General features: G+C 40.8%; 1 protein-coding gene across 26 annotated transcripts in view; it reads right to left on the minus strand.

Moving 5' to 3' along the window:
- CLASP1 (cytoplasmic linker associated protein 1) overlaps window positions 1–21,703 on the minus strand; it is a 269,463-nt gene that overhangs the window by 58,127 nt on the left and 189,633 nt on the right. For 9 of the 26 annotated variants that reach the window (XM_044242650.1, XM_044242648.1, XM_044242646.1 and 6 more), the window contains 7 exons: window positions 17,370–17,477; window positions 9,563–9,666; window positions 7,639–7,662; window positions 6,102–6,346; window positions 3,360–3,423; window positions 967–969; window positions 664–827 (listed from right to left, as the gene is read on the minus strand). In XM_044242650.1, coding sequence (XP_044098585.1) covers window positions 664–827; window positions 967–969; window positions 3,360–3,423; window positions 6,102–6,346; window positions 7,639–7,662; window positions 9,563–9,666; window positions 17,370–17,477 — 712 coding nt within the window. The remainder of the gene's footprint in view (window positions 1–663; window positions 828–966; window positions 970–3,359; window positions 3,424–6,101; window positions 6,347–7,638; window positions 7,663–9,562; window positions 9,667–17,369; window positions 17,478–21,703) is intronic. The other 17 variants (XM_044242653.1, XM_044242654.1, XM_044242651.1 and 14 more) reach the window with 3 other exon arrangements.

Here is a 21,703-nt window from a genome sequence, read left to right on the forward strand (position 1 = left end):
TTTTAAAAAACAACAACAACACAAAAAACACAAGAAATATTATTTGATCATAAAAAAGAAACTGCTGCCATTTGTAACAACATGGATGGCCCCTAAGGGCATTATGCTAAGTGAAATAAGCCAGACAGAGAAAAGCAAATAATGCATGATCTGACTTATACATGGAATCCTGGGCTACCCTCCTACCCCACAAAAGCAAAATCCATAGAGGCAGAGTAGAATGGTGATTGCCAGGGCATATGGGGTGGAGAAAATGGAGAGATGCTGGTTAAGAGATACAAGCTTCCAGTTTCAACATGAATAAGCTCTAGGGATCTAAAGTACAGAATGGTGATTTCAGTTAACAATACTGTATCATATACTTGAAAGTTGCTAAGAGAATAGATCTGAAAGTTCTTACCACTACTACAACAAAAAAATGGCAATATGTGAGATGAAGGATGTGTTAAGTAATGTTATAATCATTTAGCAATATACACATGTTTTCAAATCGTCAGGTTTATATACTTCAAACTTACACAACATTATATGAGTTATACTCAATATTTGAGTTTTATCTCATGATATAATATTATATAATATACATAATATAATATACAGACAATATTTGAGTTATATTTCAAAAGCTGAAGGAAAAAAACGGTCTAGACCCTAAAATCTTACCTGGTTACATCTAGAGCCTTCTGAACCTTTGCCTGCACAGATCCAAGTAAGTCTGCTCCCATTTTCTTAAGTAATTGTGTGAGAAGAACAAAAAGCCAGTCTTGCAAGTCATCCTTATGAATTATTATAAAATCCACAAGAGTCTCCAAAAACATACTGAAAACCTAGGCACAAATGAAAACCAAACGTTTCATATGTGTAATTCATAATTTCCTCCAAAGTCTTTATTAAAAATGGACTGATCATATAGAGAAGACAAATATATTTTAAAAAAAAAATAAAGGAAAAAGGATCAGAACTTACTCTCTGTTGTGAATTCCACAGCAAACCAGGCCATGCAACAAAACAAATTCCATGTTAGTCCACAGTGAATTAATAACCATTTTCATGCAGTTTCTTAAAAGACCTAGAAAAGACTACACACTGATACTGATACTCTTCCCTCCCTCAATATGCCTTCAAAATTCAGTACTGAGAGAAATTAACTTTGCTGAAAGTTATTTGTTTAATCCTGGAGGCCTCTCTTCCTTCCATCCTTCCTTCATCTTAAAAAAATTTAAAAAGCCTTTTTAACCATCATAATTCTGTACTATAACTGTCCATTATCTAGCATTCAACAAGTAATGCTACAAGATGAGGGAGGGAAAAAACTTTGTGCATCGTAGATTTTGAGGTAGTCCAATTCAGATACCATAAAGTAATACAATATAAAAAGATATTATTAAAGTCATTATAGTCTTTATTAAAAATTATGGCTTAGAATAAAAAAGATACAGTCCACATAATTCTCACGTTGCTGTGTGATCATTAATGCTGAATAAGGTGTGATAAGAGTCCACAGGGACTATCCTTGAGCCAATTTCAGAGAGGTTAGCAGCACTGTGTCCCCTACTTGGCTAATGAGTCATGCTCTACTGGGACAACGGAGCCATTATACACCTACTCGGCTGTAGCACAGGTTAACCACCAGGGGTCTCCCGTGAGACAGCTCAGAAAAAAACTCATGAGCCCCTGCTATGGGATTCCTGGCTTAGCTCCAAGGCAGCTAGCAAATATTAACTAAACTGAGACCTCCAAACTCACTGTACAAGAGCCTTCTGATGGAAACAAATTTCCTTCTTTATCCTCACATTCTGGTTCTGAATCAGCAATCTAGAGGTGACAGGTAACAGAAATTTCATCAATGCCCCATACCTAACATCCCTTATGCTCTAACTCTTATGAATCTTATGCTTAAAATCTTCCCTTTTGGGTGGGTGGGTGGGGGGGAACCAATATAGGGCCCAAACCCACGACCCTGTGCTCAAGACTTAATCCAAGATCAAGAGTCAGACATTCAACTGACTGAGGCACCGGGGCGCCCCAGTCCTCCTGCTTTTAAACACTATCTTAAGAGAAAAATCATGGTAATTCTATCTTTGTATCTGTGTGGCCCTAGAACTCAACCCTTCTTGGATTCTACTTATGGTGTTAATGTTAACCTTGCTGTGAGGTTCATCACAGGAATTTTAAGACATGCTTCAAGGCCAGTATCTAGAACTGTAGTCTCTCACCAACCCCCGCCCCACAGAAAAAAAGGACCCCCCCCCAACTCATTCTCCCAGGCTTCTATGTGCATCTCAAAGAACAGGGGTAACGTGTTGTTTGCCGTGTCCCTAGCCCAGAGCGAGTACTCAGTGAGTGCTGAATGACTGGATGGAATATGTCTGATGACTCCAATAAGAAAGACAGGGCAGGAAAGGAACAGAGGTCACAATAACTGGCTGGCCATGACAGGTCTCCTTCTCCCCATAAGACTTACAAGAGACCATTTTTATTAGGAAAACTGTGGTCTGAGATCGTGAAATCCTGCACTGTCAAGCACATGAGATTTGTTTATACTGACTTAAAAGTTCTCCCAATTTTTGTACTTCTGTTTCTGTCCTTTATCCATCCTTTAAACTTGCCCAATAAACTAATTCCTCCCATTTTCTTTCTCTAAAAGCTTCCAACTAGGATTCCTCCAAAACTAACGGTAATTGTTTCAAATTCAGACTACAAGCAAGCTTCTGTAAAGGGTCCCTCTCTTGGCACCACTTCTAGAAAGGGTCTGGGTCATAGTCAGGGGTGCTTTCCTCCCAGCAGGGACCCCTCCTGGGTGCTCTCTTTGCACCCCAGGCATGTCAGCCAGGTGGCCACCATCCAGCAAGTTCTGGAGGATAGCAAAATTCTATTTGGAGAAATAGCTTAACCTGGTTTTTCAATAAATCTATTACATAAATGCTTCTATTTTTCTATCTTGTCCTATATAGACAAATTCTACATGGGGTACAAAAAAAATTATATACTTGACTATCTTCTTCACTTCTATTAAGTTAAAAAAAAAAAAAGAGGCACTGCATTAGAATATGTTGTTTTATTCTACCCAAAAGCATCTGAATATGACTACATCTGATTCTTTCCATTAACTCTTTTTTCCCCCATTATGTCTTAAAACAAACTTTATTTAGCTTATTTGCTCCATGTTTTAAGGACATCTGAAGTTCCCACAAAATCATTCTTAAAAGATACAACGTAAACTAGTGCAGAAACTGGTGTTAAATCTGTAAGGTCTACACTGCGCTGTGGGGAATTATCTCTCATTCTTAAGTAGTGTATTATACAGCTCACGTGGGCATGCAGGGGGAGGAGTGGGCAGGCACGAGTCCCAGACTCACCTTGCTGTGAGGGTCAGCAAACATTCGGGTGAAGATCTCACACAGTCTTTTCAATTCTACTCGACTAGAAGAAATAAAATGGAAATTAATAAATGAACTTAGAATTTAATGATGAGTTAGCACTGAGATTAGCAAGAGCTTTTTTAGAACTAATTTTTATGTAGCGAATCTTTTTTCACAAATGAATCATTTTATTTAATTCACAATGAAATTAAGTACAAATATAAAACCATGACAGTTTGACTCTCAACTTAAAATGAGGCAACAGAATCTCAGAGAGTGCCTACCAGAGTTCACACACACGGCAGTGGCAAAGCCTGAAGCTAAATACCACTCATCTCATTTGAGATCTGTTTTCCACCTGCCATAGGTGAACGGTAATGGGATAAAGTGTAGGAAAAGCATCTGCTTTGGAGTCAGCAGAGACCTTGACTTTAATATCAGTTTTGCTACAAACTACTCAGTTGTATTTAGATGCGTATCAAACAAATGGCCACAGGGAGGATTAAAGGAGGGAATGCTGCATTCCTACAACTGCTAAGACCCAGCAAACATTCATTTCCTGTTAGTGCCCTTTTGCCATTCTGACCCTTACTAGTCTATACTATTGCATTCCATTTTTCCTTTAAGGCTTGAGTAAGTGTCATCACCTCTTCCCCAAATCACCCCTGAGTAATCAGACGAGACAGTTGGTTCAATGATCCTTTAACATTATTTTAATTTTATTTTTTAAAAGATTTTATTTATTTATCTGACAGAGATCACAAGCAGGCAGAGAGGCAGGCAGAGAGAGAGGAGGAAGGTGTCTCCCTGCGGAGGAGAGAGCCCGATGTGGGGCTCGAGGCCAGGGCCCTGGGATCATGACCTGAGCTGATGGCAGAGGCTTTTTTTTTTTTTTTTAAGAATAGTTTCTTTTCTTTTTTTTTTTCTTAAAGATTTTATTTATTTATTTGACAGAGACAGATCACAAGTAGGCAGAGAGGCAGGCAGAGAGAGAGGAGGAAGCAGGCTCCCCGCCGAGCAGAGAGCCCAATTCGGGACGCGATCCCAGGACCCTGAGATCATGACCCGAGCCAAAGGCAGCGGCTTAACCCACTGAGCCACCCAGGCGCCCTGATGGCAGAGGCTTTAACCCATTGAGCCACCCAGGCGCCCCTCTTTAACATTATTTTAAGATTTTATTTATTTGACAGAGCGCACGTGCACAAGCAGAGGGAGCAGCAAGCAGACGGAGAGGGAGAAGCAGGCTTCCCGCTGAGCAGGGAGCCTGATGCAGCCTTTGATCCCAGGACCCTGAGATCATGACCTGAGCTAAAGGCAGATGCTTAACCAACTGAGCCACTGAGGCATCCCGATCCTTTGATATTATTAATAATGAGATCTACTTAGACCAGTGCCAATCAACAGATTTCTAGAGATTATTCAATGGCTACTCAGTGAACACTAAAAAAATCAAGAAACTGGGATCACCAGAATAAAGCAGAGTCTTAAGGAATAATCATCTCAACGAACCATCGTCATTTTTTTTTTAATCCTCATTTTGTTTCTAACAGCTCACTAGAGTGTCAGAAGCTATGTGCATTTCAGAAGGCACACAACAAAACTTCTCAAGACTTCTCGGTGGGATCGGCGTTCAACAGGTACGAACAGGGCAGGATGGAGTGGGACGGACTGGGCAGGCACACTTACGACACAGGGATCCACTAGTCAAGGTTCACTTGGCTGTGCAGAGCCTATCTGTGACCATAAACTGATCCACTCTCACAAGTTATCTAAGAAAAATTCTCCAAAGACTATAATATCCATATTTTAGGGATTCTAACATACTGGATTTTTCACATCTCTGTAATTTTGAGATTCATCTTATAATCAAAGACATGTTAGTACTGCCATGGTTTAATAAGTAGCATTTCTTCTTAGAGGGACATAAAATAGCAGTGTGTCAACGGTCCCTCAGATTTGATGAAATATGATATAAACATATACTTTTTTAGTATGTGTGATACAGGCTCATTTTAGAAAATTTGTGAAATACAGAACCAAAGAAAAAAGCAAACTAATCAACTCTAGTAATAACACTGGTACTACTTAAAAGTACTCCATTTTAGGGGCAACTGGTTGGCTCAGTGGGTTAAAGCCTCTGCCTTCGGCTCAGGTCACATTCCCAGGGTCCTGGGATCAAGCCCCACATCAGGCTCTCTGCTCAGCAGGGAGCCTGCTTCCTTCCTCTCTCTCCCTCTGCCTGCCTCTCTGCCTACTTGTGATCGCTACCTGTCAAATAAATAAATAAAGTCTTTAAAAAAAAAAAAAGTACTCCATTTTAGTATCTCGTTACTATACACATTTATAAGCCATATATGTGCATATTATAAAATTTTAGGCTGAGACTGCTAAGATTTTACCCACAACTCCAAAATATAATGAGCGATACCAACCTGCAGAGTTGTTTTATTTTCTCCCTAACTTGCACACTGTACCAAGACTTCTCAAACACCACCTACCAGATAAATGTGAACTGCGGGTAACCAAATATTTTTATAAACCTAACAGGGCATTTGCCAACTATTTCCAAGTCTCTGGAGTGCCAAGACCACATCTTAGTCATCTTAGCACCCACAGTGCCTGCCCCTGTGCCTGGAACTGTGAGAGGGCTCCAAGAATGACAGGGACTCTGCATCAACCACAGCTGAGTGTAATACAGGACTTAAAACTTAGCTCACAACTTTGGCCTCTCATCCTCACCTCAGTGTTCTTTGGCTCTTCAGTAAGTTCTGCAGGCCTAGGAGCCCTTCTTTCCTTTCTGACCAGTTGGAACTGGCACAGTGGTTGAGAACTTCCGCCACGTCCTCGGTCTGCCGCAGATAATGGGGAATGCCACCGTTCCTGGAGCCGTACGAGCGCTCAGAGCAAACACTTGAGGCGTCGCTGTTGGCGTCGTCATCAGAGTACATCCCATACGGCTCGTACCTCCTCCTCACAGGCTTCTTCTGTCAGGTGCAACGAAGGTGGGGGTGACGGAGGAAGACACGGGAAGGTGAGATGACTGTGAGTCACAGCACACGGTATCATCGACAGAGTCAAAGGTAAAAAGATACGCACGCACGCACACACGCACGCACCGCGCTTTCCTGTGCTCACAGATGAGGGAAATAAAAACGGAAAAGCAGACACCCAGTCGGGATAGTAAGTGACAGGCAGAGCAGTCCACAGCAGAGAGGGAAGAGTGTGGTCTGTAGGACGGTGTATGGACTTCGCAGTGAGGCCGACTCGGGTGGCAGTCCTGCCGCCGCTGACTGGCTGAGGAACTTCAGAAAGCTCCTCACCTTCCTGCTTTGCTCCCCTCATCTTTGAAATGACAACAAGGCTACCTGTCACACACCTGCTGGGGGCACATGTGAACTAACCTGGCCCAGCCCCTGCCACCCTGCAGGCATGTCCACCCGTCGGCCCCCTTCGCAATCGAAAGCATTCTATCTTGAGCAGGGTCTGTGGGAAAATTTGTTGGACTATCCATGCTTCCTTAAGAAAGTCTGGAACTGAAATGTCAGGGACATAGCAGTGCAAGTAAAAGGATGTTTAAATGGTCCGAACACAAATAAGCTTCCTGCAGACCCCCTTCATTTTCTCTTACCCTGAATATAAAACTGTAAGTTAAATCCATAAATAATAGAGCAACAGCTATTAAACTGAAAAAATACAATTTTCCCTAAAAGAAAAAAAAAAGTTAATTGGCTAAAACCATACAAATACAATTTTCTTCTGTCTTTTTTTTTCTTTCACAAATGTAATCTTCTAATAATGTATGGCTTGTCTGTCCACCATAACTTGCTCGGGACAGTTCTGCCTGATGCCTCTTGTCCCGGCAGTTATGAGTTAGGTAACACCCCCTTTCATTCTCAGAAGTATCCTTCTTAGAACTATAAATCATAGGATCGTCTGATACATATACACAAACTAGATTTGTAAAATAAGAAAGATGTTGAATATATCCATTCATGAAATAGTAATGACATTAAGAGTAGACACAAACTGGATTAATAAAATAAAACACTGACAGGAGAAGGAGCAGAGCACATTAAAAAAACAAACACTAAAACAGATGAGAGAAGGGACTGATTCCATGGCTAACAACAGCTTCACTAGACTTGACAAAATCATAATTCAGGCTCAAATTTCTACATTGCACTACATGCTTTTTTGTTTTCACTAGCTCCTAAAGAAAATATACTCGCAACAGAAAAAAATGGAAGTTGTAAAACAAAAGTTAAAGCACTGGTACCTTGCTCCTGGAGTCTCCTAACAGCTGTAGGCAGGAAAATATTGAAGGATGGGGAAAAAGCATAGAGAATTATGTCAGAAGCATATGTAGGGATTGTTCTTGCAACAAAAGTGTACAGCAAAACATATCTTAGCAAACCAAAAATATAGGTTAGCAAGCGAATTCATATCAAGCGAATAATAACAAAGAACACTTCCACAATGGCATTTCCTACACCCTTCCTACACCACCTAGCAACACACTCTAGTTCTCACTACACTTTCTGCTATGCTAAAACTCTTCCCACGCCACCAAGGTATATCCCGAAAGTCATCATAAATTCTCCTGTCTGTTCCTATGCTAGATTCTGTCTGCCCCTGGGGTTTCTAGCCTGGGAGGCAAACACTGTGTACCATTCCTGTGCTCTCTCCTCTGCAGCAGGTCACTCGGGGAGGCTAAGCAGTTTGGATGAAAAGTAAGAAGGGCAGCCTGAGTGGACTGAAGGCTAGAGCTCAGAGAAAAGCCCGAGTCAAGGAAAGCCCAAGCTCAAGTTCTCAAGGCCAACTCTGCCCCCTGGAACTTTGTGCACAATCCCTTGGGCGGTTCTTTGAAGAACGAGGGAACTCCCCCGCCTTAACGGGAAGTCCCATTTAACTAAGGGTTTTGTACACCCACCCCTCTGACCTCCTAATAGGGTCTCTGAATAAATAAGAGACAGATTCTCAGTGCTGCAGCTTGGAAGGAAAAATAGCCTCCCAGAGTTCTGTTCCAGCTCATGACTCTGAAGTCAAAGCCATGGTTAGTGCAATTATCCTGAACTCTAGTACCTGCCAGGAAAAAAGCCCTTCTACACAGAAGGCTGCTGAATAGAGCTGGCCAGGCGGCCCTTGCTTACAGGAAGAGCATCGGCAAACTGCTTGCTCATAGCCGCTTGTCAAAGAAATCTGACTGAGCAAGAATAAATGAGGGCGACACAGAACGGGATGAAAGTGAGAATCCCTGTTAGCCATAGACTGTAACATTTTGATCAGATGAAAAACGGGGCTGGGTTTAAAACTTCTGGGTCTGAAAGCAGGATGTTGTAGTACGTTTTCCTTAGAGAGACAATATATCTTAAAACAGCAAAAGCAAGGCCAGGGACCAGACAGCTCTAAAGAGAATCTATTTTAAATGCTGAGCACATCAACCAGAATATGCTAGAGGCAGTGTCACTACCAGCTGAGATGCATCTTTTAAAAGCAATGTGACCACAAGCTGATTCTACCAGGGGATGTTCTGCTATAAGCCCAAATTTAAGGACCTCTAATCACTTTATGTTGCTGCTGGGTTTTTTTTTAGATACTCCATTATAATGATGCAAAAACACATTCCACCAGTGCTTTATATCCTAAGAGTTCATTGGCATTAAAATTTAGGAAAGTTTCCTTAAATAATGACTTAATGACTCATTTTTAAAGACAAACAAATGAAGGTAAAATCGTATGGAACAGCTAGTGTGGTCATGGAACCAATGAGAGATTTTCCAACCACAAACTCTGTTACCTACTATTATAACGTTATGTTTAGGCTATGCCATCAGAGCCTGTAAAGCAAGAGAAGCGGGAGGATGAAAAAAGCAAATGCTGAAGAAAAAAACACGGAGAAAAAGGAAAAAAAATAAAAAAAGGAGCCCAATGACATCAGATAAGCCCAATGTCATCAAAACTTCCTTGATACTGCGGAGCACAGAAGAAAACACTTGACGTCAGTATTTTTTGTAGGGCCAATTTTCACTTATGTACAGGGATAGAAGTTTAAAGACAAAGTGCTAACAATATCAATTTACCCAGTATTTCCACAATTTTATGGAGTGCCCAAGATGACGGAGTACCCTGATTTGGGAGGCGATTCTCTGTTAGGACAGAGAAAACAGCCCAAGAGATTGTATACACATTGCGACTCTTACCAAAGCATCAGCAACAGCAGCCTCCAGGTCTGTACTCGTGCTCAGAACTCGCATGGCATTCACAGAGCCAGGTCCTCTTCCTGCCTGGCCAAGCCCAAACCGGTCTATTTAAGAAAAACAAAACCGAAAGATATGTCACTTTAATTCAAATTTCCTCAGTTCTTTGCAAGGGCTCCTGCCTCTTCCCATCTATTGGACAGAGGCACTGGAAAGTTTCTAGCCAATCTGAAGGGCCCTTCACTTGCAGTTCTAACTGGACTTGGTTACCAGCAGCAGAGGTTAGCCTGTTCCACATTTAATACTCTCGTGCCACAAAGCATCTGAATAACTAAAATGGCTCTTTAATGATGTTGTATTTTTGAAGTGTTGCGACATAGGAGAGTGAGGGGAACTTATTATGGAAGTGAGCTGGGCTGGGGGCTGAGTCTTTTAATCTAGTTAGTGCTCCCTCTAGAGGCAAGCGGCCCTGATGTTTGGTCAAACTAATTGGAAAGCTTCATGGTTTGACAACAGAGTTCTAACGCAATGTGTAATAAAAAGTTAAAATTTGAAACAAATGTATTTGACTGATCTCTGCAAATTTTCATTCGTGTCAAGACTGTTTAACTGTCATTAGCTGAGCTCAATTTTTGGTACTTGTTTATGATGCCCGTGTCACCAAAGGTTATTTAAAAATCAGTTTATTAAAATTCTTCAATGAGCATCACAAAAAGCTAGCATCTTCACTGCAATATACTAACCATTCAGGTAACATCAGTATACATTTTTCCTGAGTCCCTCAAAGGACTTTCAAATGATAGCCTAAACATGTAAACAAAATGGACATGATCCAAAGAATCTGAAATGAATTTCAGCAATTCAGTTATTTTAAGCCTATTAAGGATCAAGGACAATGAAGACTAGCTTTTTAGAAGTTCCATATCATCAGGAGAGCAGCCTTCCTTAAGAAGAGCTGAGATTAAAGCTATAACAGGAGAAAGTTCATATAAATTATACTTCCTAAGTGGATTACAGTATTTACTGGCAAACATTTATTTAAAATGCTAATATATTTTTAAAAACCTTTGAAGAAAAATGTTAAGATTAAAAAATGTTTTCTTTTTGTGAACAAATAAGACACTGTTTGGACCAAAAATAAATAAATAAATAAAACAAAACCCAAAAGCCAAAAAACTCTACTAGCCATATTCTCATAATGACGCATTTACAATAAAAGGAAAGCTAAATCTGTATTGATCTTTCTTACAAACTGATATATTTAAAACTCTAGATATGTAGCAAGAGTTCTTTAGAAAACAAGGACTATAAAAGTGAGGTGTTACTTAGCTTTTTTTAAAATGTCAGTTTCAAAAATTACACTTCCCAGCGCCACCAAAAGGGGAAAAGATTTAAACACTGCTAACCAAACATTATACAGTCACAAATTTTTATAAAGAAACAAAAATTATATGTGATACTATCCCCTTTTTTAATGCACTTGTTAGTCGTACTGTATGCTGTCTTAGCCTTTATGTTTAAAAGATTAAATGTGCCAGATAAACTGAGACCACAAAGCAATTATGTCTAGATCTCTCCCTATGTATTATATATATATATCTATATTATCAGTTGACACACGAAACAAGTGTAAATTTGAGATTTGCTGTGCATATGCTTTTATACATGATCTTTGCTCAAGTCTTTTTACCATTAAAAAAGGGTAGATAGTAAGGGATTTATGAGTAACAAAATGAAAATTCAGTTGTAAGCCATTTAGAAATTACCAGCATAAACTTAAATAAAAAGGAATCTTAAAAAATTTTTAAAAAAACGTATATCTCATGCCAGCAATTCTTGCTCCAGGGATAATACGGATTTTTTCTGACAGAAAATTAAAAAACTGTAAGAACAATGCAATTATTCTGTGCTTCCCCGAAGCATACAGCTCTGCCATACACAGTGACTGCCGATCACTGCATATGTACCATAGATCATTTGAATTTCAAATCTGAAGGGGAAATGTTTGTCTGGATCTGAGCAAAGTTATAAGCTTTGTTTTCACCAGACCGAAGTCTGTTCTACACTTGCTGCTCTGATGTTATGATGAAGCTCCATTTCCCAAGAGATGGGTATGTGTGACTGTGCCTTCAGCCTGGCCCCTAATTTTCAGGGGACTGTACTCATCACGTAATGAAAAGCATAGCTCGCTTCGCTTAGAGGAAGAACGGAGAAAATAACTCCATGAATTGGTGACAGCTGTCCTCATTGACAGTCTGCCTTACTCAGGTAAGAAAACTGTAGTTACCATATAAAAATGATGTCAGTTAAATCTAGCAAACCGAAGCATTTCTGTATGCTTACTTTTTGCCCCAATGGCTAAGCAGGGGATTTTTGGTATCGTTAAAGCAGGCTGGGATGGAACATTTGGGGACCATGGGCTGCGAAGGCTGCCTGCCGCCTGACCTGATCATCTGAATCGTGACCTTGATTTTCCATAAAAGTTTTAGGATACACATTTATACATATGAGATTATGCACACTAGGATTTGGAGCATTTAGTAACTAAACAGTTCCTCCAAGTAATTAGAACCTAACACTAATAATTAACGCCACAAATCAACACTTTTGGGGAGCAAAGCCTTGGGAAATGAAAGACTCCGTCCGGTGACCTCCATCCCCTCTCTCCCCATAGGGACTTTCCAGGGCACCTATTTCAGGTGGCTATTCTCCTGAGGGGCAGAGTCAAAAGAGGCGAAGAAGGCCCTCCCCGTGTTTTTGTTTCGTTTTCACATAAACATGAACACTGGAGAAATGATGTTGTCAAACAGGCTATAAAGCATCTACAGCCTATTAACAGAAGCATAAACATTCAACAACTTAAAAAAATCAAAGCACGCTGGGGAAAACAAACATGAAGTGTGTACATGCCAAGTGCTAGCTGACACTGATGGAAACAAATGCTAAAATGGGTGTGAAACTGAAACATATGAAGAAGCCAAGGCATGCAGTTAGCACTTGTTCACCTGACTGCCCAACAGATTCAGCAGTGGAGAGGGCACTAGTGGACCTGGAATGGCGTCGAGAGGCTGCAGGTAAAAGGAACGGCAACACCCACAGGATTAACACAGAAGTACCCAAGACAGAAAATGCCATAGTCCAAAGGGGATGCACGGACTGCTCCCAATGAGGCCATGTTTTCTCATGAAAGGAAATGATGCTGGAGATGAATGGAGAGCAAGTGCCAATCCCCGAACTCTATGGCAGCCTGCTGGCTCTCGAGGGGCTAGCACACACACAGGCATGACAAGAGCACTCTCTGCGGTGTTCCTTAGGTATCACCTGGGCTCAGACTCCAGGTTTATATTCACGCCACGAAGCCTCAATGAGCCGTTATGGAAATATGCAACATGAAGGACATCAGGAGTCACAAAGCACCGTCTATATACCGAGCGGCACAGCAGTAGAATGGACTGTTTACTCAGCTCACAGGATGCCTCATCAGTACGTGATGCATACGCAACCATGCACCAAAAACAAAAGCAGAGAAGGTCATCATGTTATCTGAACAGAAATAGAATGGAATCACGAGAAAGGGGCTCAACAGATGAAATTCTCTGTTCCCCCCAATTTTTGCTCTACTGTTCCATGAATATCCCAAATGTCAATGAACTTATTGTTTAACTGCTAGAAATTTGGTTGTAACAGGTTTAAGGAGTTTCCTTGGCGAGGCAGTCACAGCACTCTGCTATGAGCAACCGCCATGTAATGCAGCTGGGGGCAAATCCCGGTTTGATTGCAACTAGCTGGAGGACCTGAGGCCAAGTGCTGGAGGACCTGCGGCCAAGTCCTAAGTCTCTGTGTCTCAGCTTCCTCAGCTGGAAATGGTGCTGAAAATGGTACATACCTCTTGGGAGCGGAGAGAGTTGCAAGAGATCAGACAAAGAGCACCTAAAGCAGTGCTAGGCACTGAACAAATGATGGGAGCAACAGTGGTGGTGCTGCTGGTGCTGGCAGTGGCAGGGATCGTTACCAGTAAACTCCCATTTATATGTCTATGTCAAATATTACTTTATTAGCAAATATTCATCATAAGCCCATTAATTCAGCAACCTGAGGAATTCTATGCTAAACTCCGTCTGCATATAGAACTACTTTCAGAAGAACTGTAAAATATAGCTTGGTTCAAAATATGAATTTATTGAGCAGGGTGCCATGCAAAATATGGTTTTTCCTTACCTCCAGAAAAAAACCCAAAAGACTGTTATGCTTATATTCATGACTCTGGAAAGAACAGGGTGGCTGTACCATAGAAAACCCACAAGGTTTCATAAAGCAATACCCAGCAGTGCTACTTTTCACACATGCTACTAGAGCGCAGTATCCTATACACGTAAACATTTTCATTTTGACATAAAATACCTGAACCTCAAACTCTTCAATATAACTTTTTTTAAAAGATTTTTATAAGGTAATCTCTATACCTAACATGGGGCTCAAACTCATGACCCTGAGATCAAGAGTCACATGTTCTACCACCAGCCAGGCACCCCTATAATTTTATTTTTTTAAGCTCAGGCCACTTTATGAAAATGCACATATCTGTGGTTATCAGTGATATTAAACAGCAAAGGTAATCTGGTGGACAAGGACAAATTTTTACCAGCATGCAAAAGGAAAATTTCTAACTCCTCAAGATGCACAAAAATAACTGGCAATCTCTAAAACAGATATAAAATAATCAGTTTCCTGACATAAGGAAGTTGGCAAAACACGTTTTAAGACTGAAGCATACCATTTACTGTACAATATTATCAGTACCATAGTAGTTTAAACTGAAAATAGTTTTTAAGCAATATTGATGGTTCCTTATAAAGTTGTCCTCTGGTTCTGTTTCAACAGACTCTTCTACAGTAAATCTGTCATGTAATGAGTCCTTTGTCATGTTCTCAAGTGAACACCCATCAGTGGAATCCAAGGTGGACCCATTTATGTCAAAGCCTGATTTACAGCAGAACCCCTCCTTTCACTTGAAAGCTGTCACTGTAACCATATACATATTCATACCATGAAAATGATCCAAAATAACTCTGTAATAAAAATGCAAACCTAATATCAATATATAATCACCAAAACATAATTATTTTCACACCCCCCATTTCAAACTGAAGGCTAGCTATATAAATTGATCCAAAGGGACACTAACACAAAATCTCACTAATTTATAGAAGAGGTGGGAAACAATTATTAAAGTGAATGGGAAGAATGAGGAAACTTCACATTGTCTGAAGGGCACAGTGAGTTCCCTTGGGGACTGCCTTCGGGGACTCATCTATGAATTCCTAGGTCTTAACTCCAAACCTGGAAATCACAATTTAGAAACGCTGCTGGACACTTTGTTTGTGCTTAAGCCTGGAGAGAGAGCATTTAATACATTTCAGAGGAACAAATGAAAGACACTAAATCATCAAAACTTTCAAATGAGGCAGGGGAGCAGCCAAGCTTTGAAGTCAAACTGGATTCAAACCTAGCTCTGCCATCTAGCTGCGTGACCTTGAGAAAGTGGCTTATTCTCCATAAGACTCTGTTCTGTCATCCATAAACAAGGATGATAGTAACACCTGTCCCAGAGGGTGAACAGGAGCCACAGGGGCTGCGCCTGCTCACAGTGGAGACGGTATGCAGAAAAGCACTGCTCTTGTTCTCACTGGATACAAGTTTTATGGACAGACTGAACCCAAGGAGGCAAAGGGGGCATGGCATAAAAATTCAGCTGGGAAGTCGTTAACCATGACCCTGACCACAGCAGAAGACATGTGCCAATGGTAGTTTGTTAGAAGAGGAGACAATCTGCATCCACATCTTCTGCCCTGGTAGGAACGACTGTACATTTCATCATTCTGGGTGTCATCAGGAAAGATCCGTACAGATCCATTTCGCCAAAGAAAGTGAAAATCAGACTAGATCACTCAAATACTCAGGGTTCTGTGAGGAGCTCAAGAATTCAGCACACCTTGCCCGGTCCACTGACCGTATGCTGGTCCACTGACCGCATGCTGGATTACAAAGGCTGCTTCCATGGACAATTCCATGGACAATAACGAAAATACCACTACATATAGGAAATAAAAACCCGGAATTGCCTAAGAGACCAGATAACCAATAAATAGACTAAATTGTTCACTTATAGAACAGGTTGTTTAGAAGGCCAAATAGTCAGCAAGGATGCAGAGATACAGAGCCTTAACTTAAAAGGAAAAATCACCAGTTCCTTTGGTGGGGAAAAAAACATCATGGCCGCCCCTGACTTGAGAATTCTTTTCTGATGCTTCAGATCGCTGTGGAATAGCTGATGTGTACGAGCTGAGGTGCCCCACTCAGGATCTCATGATCATCAGGTAGACTATTCTCACTATGTCAAGGGACCCATCTGGCATGGCTTTCACTGCATACAGGTCATAAAGATGTCTATCTAGATTTTGATTATTGATGTCTATCTAGATTTTGATTATTGACACTGATGGGATAAAGGGATATTAGAAAGAAGTATACGACATTAGGAGCAGAGAAGGCAACTATTAAAACTGTGTGTTTCTGATCTATCATCCACAGTGCCATTTTCATATCTGAAAGACCAGTTACATAATTGAAGTAGAAGTAACAGACTGCTGCAGAGCGTAATTCCACAGAACAGCTTCAAGCCTAGGCCTAACATTCTAAAATGATTTCCACCTGCCATGCTTATCAAAATACACAGTTTTACAGCAATTAATATGGCAAAGAACTGAAACACAATTACTGGAGAATACACAGTATTTTTTTGTGAAAGTGTGTGTTTTTCCTAGAGATCTCTAGGAATTAATAATTTGCTCTAAGAGGCATATGTCCATTTTAGACTATCCAAACTAAGAAGAAAAGGCAAACATGATATTCCATAAAAGAAACAGGTTTCCCAGTCGGTTTTTCTCAAATCCTAAAAACTGAAAATACAAATTCTCGCTGTTATACAGACTAAGGTTGGTGGATGAGCAGCCCCAAAGGGCACCTAGCTAGTGACCTGAGACACGGTACTAACACCACTTTATGGCAACCAAATACTGTAAATTTCTGTCCTGGGAGGGCATCGGGTCACAGCCTCGCAATAGCTTAGTGAACCCAGGAAGAATGATAATATCTGATCAGTTAACAGTAAGCGTGGTAAAGTCGTGCATTGTGCTGCACACATAAGCAGTTTTTCAAAAAAGCTACTTTGGGCTTGCATTAGGAGAAAGCATTGAAATGACCCACTTAACAAAAAAAGCATAGCCAATACCTTCATCCATGCAGCTTTTTAATGTTATCACCCCTCAACTGAGCATATTTCATTCCGTAGACATTATTGCAATTTTATTTTTCTCCACCTTTAACTGAATCATGTAGGGCCTGACCTCAGGTACAATTAAAAACAAATTGCCGAAATTCAATGGCAAAAGATACACTTTGGATTCGTTCTACTTTTAAGAAGCAATTCACTTTCACTGAGCATCTGCTTCTATTAGAAGTGACCACGCAGATGGGCTTGCCAGCCAGCCAAGTGGTCACAGATGGCAACAGCAGAGTGAAGTGGTGTTTTTTTTCCTCCAATATATAAAAACTGGAAATGGCCAAACTTGAAGCATGCAGAAGGGGAAGGGGACAACAAAGGGTAACTAAGGAAGAGGAAAGAGAGAAGAAAGGATCACGAGGACAGTAGAGGAGGGAGAGCAGGTCATTCCACCTGGCAGTGTGTGGGAAAGCATTTGGAGCAGGGCAGGGAACTCTGCTCCGAGAGCCAGCGCCTACGGGTACTCACCGAGTGGAGGAAAGCCCCGAGCGGGGCTCGTATCGCGGCTGCTCTCACAGCTGGTATTACGGCTGCACCCCTGACTCATGCTGGGTCGAGGGATACGGCTGCTCCGTGCTAGTGTGCAGCATGAGGGTTTCAGAGAAGGTGAAGAAGTTTAATGAAGACAGAGAAACTCACAAAACGTCAGTCACATTCTGTTAACGTAATCATGACATTGTCCGCGCTGGGGTTGGGGGCGGGGTGGTCATCGTGATGGCTCTCTCTGCCGAGGACTCACTGACCGGCTTGCTGACAACTGCAAAGGGCCTGCATAAAAACTCGATTATGCTCAAGGTCTCGGAAAGCTGTGCATTTTTGTATGGAGGTGAAATAACACCTAAATGTAAGAAATGAAAAGAAAGCTTTCCAAAGAACAAACTGGCACCAGGAAATCCAAGATTCAACTTTTTAAAGAAAATGATCAGTTTTTATGGCTTTAGCAAACTGGCTCGACAAGATGATAAAAGACTAAAGCCATTTTCATACACACTGTGTTAGATCATTTATTTTGGGTTAAAACAGAATAAAGGCCCTAGTCCCTGAACTCCATGAACTTACCTAGTTAAAAGAAAGAGGGTTCACTTCTCTCAGCCTGGGCTTCTTTAAAACAGAAGTTCTAAGAACTGACACAGCTGGAAAACCTGCCTACTTCAAGTAAGCATCTAGATGCCTCAAACATACTTAATTATCTAAAACAATAGAGATCAGAGAGCTGGGACCTCTTTATTTACTGGTCCCAACATTTCATTCCTGCTTTTTCTGTGGGAATCCAAACAGATCTGCCCGTGGTCCCTACTCGAGCACCTTCACTTACACAGCCTTAACCATGAGTCTATCCATGGTATGTGGACTGACAATTCCCAAAATTCATGCTAAAAGAGCCCTCTGCTGGGGCACCTGGGTGGCTCAGTGGGTTCAAGTCTCTGCCTTCGGCTCAGGTCATGATCCCAGGGTCCTGGGATCGAGGCCCACATCGGGCTTTCTGCTATGCGGTGAGCCTGCTTCCTCCTCTCTCTCTCTGTGTCTGTCTCTCTGCCTACTTGTGACCTCTGTCTGTCAAATAAATAAAAATATTAAAAAAAAAAAAAAGCTAGTTTAAAAAAAAAAAAAAAGAGCCCTCTGCTGACCTAAGGATGGCCAATTACCGTAGAATCATCCATGGATAATTTTGTTATGCTCACGTTAAAAAACACTGAGAAGACAGAGTCACATGAATAGTTTAAGGTCTAACATAACTTGGCCATAAAGCTCAGGGAAGACCATGATTCTTTTGTTTTCTACTTTAATCTGAAAGAACAAAGACACAGTACTGGCAAAATACTCAGAAAAGACTCTGCATACTGACTAGGCATAGCCACCTCCGTAACAGCTGGTGGGACAATAAATATGTCCATCTTGCGTGGACCTACTCATTCTGGACCACATAGAAATGTCTTCCCTGAACATCCTGGAAAAAATACACTAGAGTCACTGATGTAAAACCAGCCATGTTTACTATATTGTAGTGAGCGGAGCCTATCACTTCAGAGCCAACGTGGATTTACAGCATGACCAAACTGTAACAAAGAATGGCTTCCAAACCAGCATCATGGAACTCCTTGATGGAGAAGAATATGGAAGTGAAAATCCAAACCAACTTCCTCCTGTGGTCTCTGCTCAGTGTTAGGGTTACGTCAGACCCCACAGTTACATAAGAGATGTCCAAATGCTTAGGTCTGCACTAACAAGCAAGGAAAAAATCAAGCGAAGGAACGCAATGTGAGCAATCTGTCAAAACGAGGCTTTGCTTGGGATTGTCAGAGTAATTCCTAAATTTGCCTTCACTTGCCATGTGACATGGAGGCACTGGGCTTCTGCTCCCAACTAGCCATGATATTATAATCAGCAATTCTTGATAATAATTCCGAACAGCTCCTATGATATGGGCAAATGCACAGGGGCTGAGTTAAAAAACCCTTTAAAAACTAGGGAGGATCCTCTGACACCGATATATGAGAACGTACCTAGAACCTACCAAGTAATGTGGCCTATCCCTAGAGGATCATACTACAGCTAATTTGTGAACTGACCACACTGACTCACTGGTCCAGCCATGCTGCCTCTCCTGTCTTAGCCTCCCCTTAGGAAGGTTCCAAGGAAGAGTCCCATCATTTAAATGAGAAGGGTACTGCAAGACGAGGTACACATGTGAGTACCTCTGAGTTCCTTGCTGAAAGGCAGACATGAAAATCTTACCTTATTTCACTACCCGCTCTGGAAAAAACAATGGGAAAGACAGTCCTGGTAAGTATTTCACACATGCATGTGCGTAAGTTGAGCATTTCCTAAAGTTCTTGCCTGATCCCTTCCGACTGTTACCCTGCTTCTACTCCCTTCCTTAAATAATACACATGCTACAGCAGTGGGTAATCTCTGCTCTCTCTCACTGAGCCTGCTTTGTGAAGACAAGAGCATGAAAAGGGATAAACAGACATGATCTGAAACAACAACATGCATAATTCTTAACAAGATTTACCCTCCTCAGTATTTCAGCCAGAGAAAGTGTATTCTCCCCTTCGTGCCAACTAGCTTCCTTAACAAAGTCTAGTAGTAACATACATAGAATTCTGTTTACGAATTTGTAAACATCTGCCCACGGTTGCCCCACACCATGTTAAGGGACCTCTAGTGGTGACAGCAACTGTTCAAATGCTGGGTAATTTAAAACATGAGAAGAGTAATGGCCATTTCTAATAGCACTTCCAAAGACCACTCCTCAAGGGGGATATTAAGTACATCAATCTATGATTTTTATAAAGACTAATGAATTAGATGGTCAAAGCTAAAAATATATATATATCAAATCAGACTCTTTATGTATTTTCAAAACTGACTGTTCTCTATGAGAATATATAATGTGAAGGCATAACAGAAGAGGAAGAGATGATAAAGACGTGCTTGCTGTTTGAACTTTCTGAAAACAGTATTCTTCAGGGATTCTGAAGTCCTGTGCTTACAGGAAAGGCTGGGAAGCCTTCAAAACCCATCTGATTGGCTTTCACTTCTTGAGAGACTTTTACAGTATTTGGGGGTAAACCCGATGTTTGCCTTTTTAGAAGGGATGGATCCTAAACCAGAACTCACATCAAAAGCAAAAGTACAAGAGGAATAAGGAGCACCACCATGAAACGTCTCTACAGTCTGGACATCTCCATGTTGTGGTCTTGCACACAGTAGTCTAATTTAACAGGAGACACTGATTACCCTTAATTTTTGCTTCTTTCAAAATATTTTAACCAGAAAATCTGAAAACATCTTAAATGCATATCCACAGGATGTAAGCTGCCCAAAATAAAAATATTTTTAAACCCTTTCTAAGAGATGAGTGGAAGAACGAAACTAAAGGCAAACTTCCAAAATGTAACTGCTATAGACAGTAGGTATTCATAGGACTTTATTATTCATCAAAAACAGAATAAAACCCTCAAATGACACAATTTACAATCTATTCTGTGTGGTTGAACAGTTTATGAAGGAATAAACTGCCAAGAAAAAAAGAGAGTAGCAGGGTTCTATTTTGTTTCTTGGTTATTCAACAGGAATTCTATCCTGTTTTGCTTAAGAAACCTTAAATGTTAAAGAAGAGGAGCTCTGGTGTCATTTTTGTCACAGATCAGACATAGCTGAACCAAATATAATTTGCAGAATTAATTCTCAGTGCAAATTCCAAGCCTAGCTTAGCAACGATTAAAACTATTAATTGGTTTGGGACAAAAGAAAATATTCTTAAAAGACACTTACCCCTTTTCGGAATATTTATATTTAAAGTCGCTATATACTGAACCAAATGTTCATAGACACGCAGGCATATACCAGTATCTACTAAATGATCACAACAAGGGGCAATCTACTGCTGGAGACACTGTGCACCAGTCACCCCATAAAATGGAATCTCTTAGCAGTACTGTAGGAAAAAGCGGAAGGATGCACTGGATTCATTTATCTACCTTTGTAGCTGCGTGTATTCTCACTGTGCAGAAATTTAAATAAAATATCTTCTTTAAACAGAATTGTATATATGACCTCAAAGCTTTACACATAACTAATCCCCTCTTAATAAGCACCAAAGAAATAACTTTATCTAAAATACTGTCTCAAATAAGAATTCTCTAGAAGAGAATAGGTTCCTATTTAGTTCTTACTGATGGATGGTGTTTCATAGGACCTTGTACAGGCTTAGTACATGCTATCTTTTCGACCATCCACAACACAAACTTCCTAGTTAAAACCATGGAATACCAGGTCCTAGAGTTATGTTAGGC

The sequence above is a fragment of the Neovison vison genome, chromosome 3 (genome assembly GCF_020171115.1).
Source record: "Neovison vison isolate M4711 chromosome 3, ASM_NN_V1, whole genome shotgun sequence".
Classification (NCBI taxonomy): domain Eukaryota; kingdom Metazoa; phylum Chordata; class Mammalia; order Carnivora; family Mustelidae; genus Neogale; species Neogale vison.